The 8945-nt window shown below is 32.0% G+C and overlaps 1 protein-coding gene across 1 annotated transcript in view; it reads right to left on the minus strand.

Moving 5' to 3' along the window:
- Positions 1 to 8945, minus strand: part of LOC134262548 (SURP and G-patch domain-containing protein 1-like) — a 168173-nt gene that overhangs the window by 154858 nt on the left and 4370 nt on the right. Inside the window, exon 2 of the mRNA XM_062744945.1 lies at positions 6351 to 6402. Within this exon, the coding sequence (XP_062600929.1) occupies positions 6351 to 6402 (52 nt within the window). The remainder of the gene's footprint in view (positions 1 to 6350; positions 6403 to 8945) is intronic.

The raw sequence follows: 8945 nt of genomic DNA on the forward strand, positions 1-8945 counted from the left end.
CTTTTAATATTCCAAAAATAAATAAAAAATATTGGAAAACAAAAAAGTTAGAAAATACGCTTTTTTTAATTCGCTTGTCCTAACGACAGGAAGTACTGACGACGAACAAAAGGTCGCGTCCTAGATAGCATATATCACGATCTATAATCCCTGAAAGTTTCACATTTATATCTTCTACCGTTCTTGAGATTAACCGTAGACAAAATGTCATTTTAAAATCAGGAAATGTCCCATAACTTGGCACCAGATAAGAATTTTCAAAAAATCTCACGGAAAAAATAACTTCAGATAACAATACATAATATCTGTATATTTCATGAAAATCCACCCAGTAGTCTTCGAGAAATCGCGTGCACAAAATTTGGTGTACGGAAAAATAATAATAATAATAATAATAATAAGAAACAATAGAATCACTATAAGGTCTTCCGTGAAGACGGAAGACCTTAATAATAATAATAAGAAACCGAGTAAAAACAATATGTTCCCAAACTCCGTTTGGGGAACATAATTATGTCTTTTTTAACTGGTGATTCAGGTATCCGGACGCTTCACATATCCGGACAAATTGACTGGGAACCAAAGCGTCCGGATAAATGAGGCTCCACTGTATACATTAAATTTGTTTGTTTAATATCTTGGAGCAGAGAATAAGATTTTCCAAGAAATAATGCATTTTCATTATAGGCCTATACTGTATAGGGGATTAATTTCATGGGTTGTAATTTTCATGTTTTTCTCTAATCTAACACAATTGCGGTTTCTTGAATTCGCGGAATTGGTTTTATAATAAAAGTTACCTCCCTTGTCTATATCCATATAATCCAAACCATAGCGACATGTAAACGACATTAATCAGCGTTATGTCTTCATTTTACGAACAACAGGGTAGTTTGATATAAAACAGTTAGATCTAAGAAATAATTGACCATTAATTAAGGACAGAAGATACAAACAAACTTTTGTCAAAGAATTTGAAAATAACAACTTGGGTCATGTTTAAATGATTATAAATAATAACTTTCACCGTATTGTTTTGAATTTTTTATTCAAATTTGCCAAAAAATGGAATTTGAAGTGAAAAATATTTGTATAGAGTAATAAGGATGCTTTCAGAATGGCATACTTTTGAATACCACCGAAGGTTTACAATTTCTTTATTTTCTAAAAATTTATTATTTGCATCATTTGCAATGAAATTAGCCCAAAAAATAATACCAATCCAGGCATCCATGTTTTTGTTTGTATCATCTGTCCTTAAAGCTAGTGCAATTATTATCAAAAGGCCTTGACTTGAAATGTCAAATGACTTTCCTATATGCTAAACCACTAAGGCCAAAAAAAATTAATTAATAGTTTCTCAGGCCAAAAAATTCAAAATTCAATGCGGCAGGCAGGCTTCTTTTTTTTCCTTTTTTTTTTGGAAGCAAGTTTTACACCTTTCTTTGTAAGTCATTTGTGCAATAAAATGATAATATCTACTAATTCTTAAGTTTTGTTCTCTGAAATTAGCTATAATATGTATTCAATGTTGAATTATGTTATTCCAAACATTTATTTAAAAGTTAACTGATAAAATACTTTAGATTTAGAAGAAATATATTGTTTTTCTAATAAAAACGTCTTTCTTAGCATTTATGAAAAGGGGAATAACTCGATTTTCTTTTTCAACTTGGAAAAATAGAAAATTGAGTTATTTCCCTTTTCAATATGTCAATAAAATTGATCAATGTGGCCGTTTTTGAACTGATGCGGCGGTGCCTGAGAAACTATTGATTAATTTTTTTTGGCCTAAACGGTAAATGTGTAAAGTAGGTCGACGAAATAATATCCTTCTACATCTTCAGTAATTTGATAGATATTTGAAAAATTTTCTAAAACCAAAATGTCAATAACAAGAGGCCCAAGGGCCTTGAATCGCTCTTCTGATAAATTGTACAACCTATCACTTCTATTTGAAGCCTCTAACCCTAAGTATTCTAAGAGCCAAGTTGCATCAACTGACAAAGTTTGATGATTCTTAACCAATTATAACTGAAGATATTTTAACAAAGCTATAAAAAAAAAAACATACGTAGGTCACAATGACCTACTTTAAGATTGAAGTTTTCTGAGGACTCAAGATGCATTAATAGACAAAGATTGAAGATTCTAAGCCAATAAATATGTGAGATAGTCAAAAGTAAGTCACTTTGACCTACTTTTTCATCTACATTCTTGGAAAAACCAAAATGCATCAACTGACAAAGTTTGATTATTCCAAGCCAATAAGAACTGGAGATACTTAATTATAGCCATGAAATGTTAAAAGTAGGTCACTGTGACCTAACTTTTAGTAGGTGATTTTCGAAAGCCAAAATACATCAACTGACAAAGTTTAATGATTCTCAGCCAATATGTATCCGAGATATTCAAAAGTAGGTCACCATGACCTACTTTTTGGTCATCACTCTCCGAAAACCCAAGATGCATCAACCCACAAAGTTTGATGATTCTAAGCTTATAAATACCTAAGATACTTAAATAAAGCTATAAAATGTCAAAAGTAGGTCACCATGACCTACTTTTTGGTCATCACTCTCCGAAAACCCAAGATGCATCAACTCACAAAGTTTGATGATTCTAAGCTTATTAATACCTAAGATACTTAAATAAAGCTATAAAATGTCAAAAGTAGGTCACCGTGACCTACTTTTTGGTCGTCACTCTCCGAAAACCCAGGATGCATCAACTCACAAAGTTTGATGATTCTTAGCCAATAAATACCGATGATACTTAAATAAAGCCATAAAATGTCAAAAGTAGGTCACCGTGACCTACATTTTAGTCAACATTTTTCAAAGTCCGAAGATGCATCTGCTGACCAAGTTTGATGATCGTAGGTCTGAAGGTAATCAAAATATGCCTTTTAAACAATATGAAAACATATGCCTGCAAATTCAAAAAGTAGGTCACAGTGACCTACTTTTTCATAAATATATTTTAAGGTCCCAAGATGCAGCAATTTACAAGATTTGATGATTCTAACCCTCTCAGTGTCTGCAATAATGGGATTAAATGTTTTAAAAAGGATAAGTCATCAAGTTCAAAAAGTAGGTCAAGGTGACCTACTTTTAAGTTGACGTTGTTCAAGGACCCAAGATGCATCAACTTACAAAGTTTGATGATCATAGGCCTTAAAGTGTCCAAAATATGCCTTCAAATCAATTTGAAAACAAATGCCCGCAAAATTAAAAAAGTAGGTCACTGTGACCTACTTTTGATTTAACATGATGTGAAGTCTTAAGATGCATCAACTTACAAGATTTGATGATCCTAGTCCTTATAGTAAGCAAAATATAAATGTTTTTATCAATTGTAAATTTAGGTCAACTTTGAAGTGACCTTGAGACCACGCCCTTTGCCCCAGGGTCATGCCTTGAACAATTTTTAATCTTCAACATATTCTAATCCTTGTGTGTAAGTTTGGTGAAAATCTGCCCGGTGGTTCTGGAGAAGAAGATTTTTTAGCAACCAGTACTTTTGGTTTTGTTTTCCTGATTATCTCCCCTTGTATAAGGGTCCCAACCCTTATTTTAGTACAAATGGTAGCCCTTGGGCCAAGGATACCCTGTGACAAATTTGACACTGATTGGCCAAGGCGTTCTTGAGTTATGGCCCATTTTCTAAAAAGTTAACGCACACCGCACACCGCACGACGCACACCGCACAAATGGCCATAGCATTAGCTCTTTGAGCCTTTGGCTCAGAAGAGCTAAAAACTAATATATGCATGATAATGCAGGTAAGAATTAGTTACGCATAGGTAATCAAAACCCATATGGCCCATGTTTTGATTGATGAAACGTAGCGTTGCCTATTAAAACAGCTTTTGAACAAAAACAGGTTATTATCTGCTGATTAGAATTAAAGTAAAGCATGATAAATAAAATAACTGATTGACAAGTAATACTCATAATTACTATAGGCTGAGATGACCATGTACTACATGTATATAAACCTATCGTTGTCTATTTTCAAATTTCCAAATAAAACATGGAGATTATTGAAAATTTATTCACCGTTTCTTGAATTCAAGGATTGATCTACACCATGAATAAAGCTAACATTAACACTGCGAGTTATTTTTCCCCTATACAGTAATTGATATATTTTTCAACGTATATGCTTTATTTTCACCCACAGATGCTTTATTCCAATTTTGGTTGAAATTGGTACAGTGGTTCCAGCAAAGAAGATAAAAATGTTCAAAAGTTTTATGATTGATGACGAACAATGACAGATGAAAACAGATAGCAATACATTACCTGAGTCACTCAGGTCACCTAAAAATCCAAAATGGTGAGGAAGAAAGTTTCAGAGCAGACTGTCACTTCTAGTATTGACATGAACAAAATATTCTTTTAATCATTAATGCTCTTTATTGTATCACCACCTTTTACTTGCCTTTCAGGGTTGGCTGGAAATACCAGTGGTGAGAATTACCAGAGGTAAATACCTGTATTTCCTGTCCCAGTAAATACTACAAATTTTACTCAAACTGGGAAATACTGGGAGATACAAAATTTTAGATTTTTATTTTCTTGTAATTAATTTAACCCTACACAAAATTCAGAAATATTAAAAGTGAACATAAAAAAAAACTTAAGATTAATAAAATTGATATGTCTGCAATTTAAAATACTAAGTACATGTATCTCACTAAAATAGGCCCCCTACCCATAATTATGCATTCTGTAGCAGAACATGTTTCCCTCATTGTATCTTAAGAACAAAACTGAAGTTTTCCGATTCAAGTGTCTTTTCGGTTTAGTATAATTTTGAAGTTTATTAAATTATAAATGCAAGAAAATAATAAACATGATAAACTTGTTTTAAACTTTCTTTCACACAGCATTAATTACTATCAATTATGTTGTTTTAAAAAATTGACTCTGGACAGTTTTGTGCTCCTATGTGAGAGATATAATTACCTTGAGTAGAACTGAAAGGATTCTTCTTAGGTTTGGTATTACACTACATTCTACACATTACAATTTTCTTTGATCCTTCTTTATTTACATAAAAAATCCAAATTGGATACCTATATGTTCATTTTATTGACTGGTATACAAGTATACGTATACTGTTTTAAAATTATTAATTAATATTATATAACTTTGTGAAAAATCTGATTGGTCAATAAGTACTTATTTTTTAATAACGACCGCTGAAAGCGAATAATGACTCGCACAGCTGCCTCGTTTTTAGACAAACATGGAAGTTCGCAAGTTGTAGATGAGGAAAATTTAAAACATATAGTGAAAAGATAATACAAAACAATTACTAGGATATTTGTGAATAGGAATAATACGCACATACCATTTCATGATTGAGTTCGACATTTCAACTCGGCGAGCAGAGTTTTAACGCTGTTTACGCGATTACGAAGACTAAAGAAAATATAGACAAGCATGCCATGTAAGATTGTATCTGTTCTTAGAAGACATAGGATATCTATTTTGTCAGTGCATTTCGTCTGCAAGTGTAAACGAGAGCGATTCTCAATCTGGGGGAGGGGTTACTCTGTGTCGCGGTTATTCGGAGATAGATATCTTGTGTCATTATTATGATATGGGAAATTTATTGCAGAAACAATTTCCTCTGAGTAATATTCAATGAATTCTGAAACATTTACATTCAACTTATTTATGGTTAATACTATCTCTGTAAATAATAGGATGATATACATTGCACTAATAAATTTGGGAAATTATTATTTATATAATATAATAAATATGGACTCAATGCACGGTCAATATGCATTTATAATGACCCAGGATGACAGATATTGACCTCAGATACATGAAGTATATCGACCTCGGGCTAGCGCCCTCGGTCTATATACTACATGTATCTTCGGCCAATATCTGTCATCCTGGGTCATTGTAAATGCATATTGACCTACATTGAGTCCATATTTGTATAATAAAATTAAATATTTGGAAATCATTTTTTCTATCATGAAAAGTAATACTAGGTTGATAACTTAGACAATAAGATTTACTTCATGTCTATACTCAAACAAGATGATTAAAGTTAGAAATATGTATCTCTTTCTTATTTCCCAGTATTTCCTGGGAAATACCAGTAATTCCTGGGAATTACTAGTATTTCTCACAGTCCTTGGAAATATTAGTATTTCCCACTTTTTTGCAATCCTTGTTGCCTTTTGATATCAGAGTACACATTATCAGATTGAAAAAAATTGAATTGTGACCCAAGTATTGTGATACCTAACATATTGTGGAGGGGGATTTCAACACTACTCAATTGATCTAATTCTTAAAAGGTATTGATTTACTACTAACAAGGATTTCTGGTCTCTTTCTAGCTTGATGTCATCATCAAAGGCAAGTTTAACTGTAAAGAAAAAAAAAGGCTTTAAAGTAAATAGTAAAAACACATTATATTTTCCATAATGCAATTAATAGCGAGTGCAATGATCGTTGTGAAGTGACGCTTGTCACTGCAAGCTCTTAAAGCAACGCCTGGGCGAAGACAAAATTCAAACTACTGCACATTCGTTCATCAGAATTTTTTCCTCAGCAACTCTGGACCCACAATGCACTTGTTAAAGTACCTTCTTGAGAGAATAGCAGCAAAAGTTCAACTAAGTTTACACGCCCTGATTTAATGGATAAATAATGAAGATATTAAATAGTACCGTATTTGGCCGAGTATAATACGCATTGATGTAAAATACGCACCCCCCTTTTTGAGTCTGAAACTGGGGAAAAAAAACGCAGTTTGGATGTATTATACGCAACAGATAAATTTACCAAGCAATGTTCTGAACTTTGAAAATCGCGGTAATTTGTTACGAAAATCGGCGCGAGGATTAAGTGTCAAAAATTTACGGAGCACACTTTTTTAAAATGCACACTTTATAACTTTCTCTTAATCCTGACATTCCATATCGCGGCAATCTGAAGAAAATTATTTATTCATTTATTTCAACAAAGCACACGATAATGTTGCGTAAAAGTAGATAGAATTTTTTTAAGCAGAGTTACAGTGATTTTGAAATTATGCGTCGCCATATTCTTAGATGAAATAATTTTATTTCAACAAAGTAAGAGATATTGTTGAAAGTTTTAACAGTTGTCATATTTAATTTTGGTTCTAGGCAATCATGCTGAAAATTATGTTACAATACTTTAACAGGACACAAAATTGAAACATAAAAGTATTTATTTCATTAAGAAGACTACGATTTTACTCTTCTGAATCTTCGCGGATATCTGAATTTCTAAAGAGCACGAATAAATGATAACACTTAAGTTTTAGCATAATTCATATTTCATTTGTCAACTCTCAATCATTTAAACAAGAGGCCGATAAGTATAAGATAAGGTAAAATTACATTTAACAAGTGTTTAATTGTTTAATAATAGATAAATAATCAAAGCAATTAACAGGACAGTAAATAATCAGTCTGTAACTGTAAAAACATTGCTTTGGAGTTGGTAGACAATTAATTGCCCGGAGGGGTGTTGATAGGTAATTATCATTTGACCAGCGCACGTGTGTCACAACATTGGCTTCCTTTCATTGGGACGTATGGAGGGGTGTTTTAATGTTGCAGCAGATTTTCATTGAGTTATTCAAAACCTAAAATTAATTTTTATTTTATGTATTTCATTAAACCAGAAGTCTCTGTCAAGACTGAAGCTCTACTGGTTTGTACTTATAGCAAAGGAAGAGGAAAGTACTTAAGAAGATTTTTAAAGGTTCTATATATTTCTATGTAAAACTTGGACACTAGCTACTCCCGGGGGTCATGATTTTAACAAGAGAATAATGATCCTTGAATTAGTTTCTTTATGTTCTTGAAAAGAAGATTTTTAAAGATTTGTTCTATATATTTCTATGTAACATTATATTATAATCAGACTAAAACTGTATTTGACCTAAGTTTAGCATTTTGAGAGTAACAGAAATTGCTATCTTTATTAACCAAGGTAAAAATTTAAAGATTTGTTCTATATATTTCTAGTCAAAAACGGATATAAAGAATTATGTACCTTAGTGTAAAGATTTCTATATACTTGTGTGCCAAGTTATATTGAAATCAGACCAAAACTGTAGAAGAAGATTTTTAAAGATTTGTTCTATATAGTAGCATTTTTAATAATTTAATATCTACAACCTAAGAGCTTTCCTGGCCAATTTCTTAAGAACAGAAATTATATATTTTTATGTAACAACTTGGATTCCAACATCGTTCGGGGGTCATGATTTTAACAATTTAAAAAACCAAGGATGCTTCCACAGAATTAGCTTTCCTGGCTCAGTGGTTCTTGAGAAAAAGATTTTTAAAGTGTTCTATATAGTTTACTTGTGTGCCAAGATTTTAACAATTTATATTGCATTCAAAGGACCAAAACTGTAGAAGAAGATTTTTAAAGATTTGCTATATATTTCTATTTTGGATTCCCTAAAGAATTTACACTACAGAAATTTCTATTTTTGAGAAGAAGTAACTATATACGCCAACACCGTTCGGGGGTCATGCTTTTAATAATTTAATATCAAAAACCGATAAAGACTATATATTATGTAACTTATTGTGGCCCTGTAGTCTACTTTTGTGCCAAGTTATATTTTTAAAGATCTATATATTTCTATGTAAAACAAAACTGATTTTAACAATTTAATATCTACACTACCCAAGGATGCTTCCACATAAGTTTCATTTCCTGGAAAGTGGTTCTTGAGAAGAAGATTTTTAAAGATTTGTTCTATATATTTCTATGTAAAACTTGGATTCCCTATTGTGGCCCCGCCCTACCCCCGGGGGTCATGCTTTTAATATTAATATCTACACTACCTAAGGATGCTTCCACATAAGTTTCAGCTTTCCTGGCCAAGTGGTTCTTAAGAAGAAGATTTTTAAAGATTTC

This window comes from Saccostrea cucullata, unplaced genomic scaffold (assembly GCF_032062105.1).
Source record: "Saccostrea cucullata isolate Sc308-1 unplaced genomic scaffold, CSIRO_AGI_Scuc_v1 ctg1098, whole genome shotgun sequence".
NCBI lineage: Eukaryota > Metazoa > Mollusca > Bivalvia > Ostreida > Ostreidae > Saccostrea > Saccostrea cuccullata.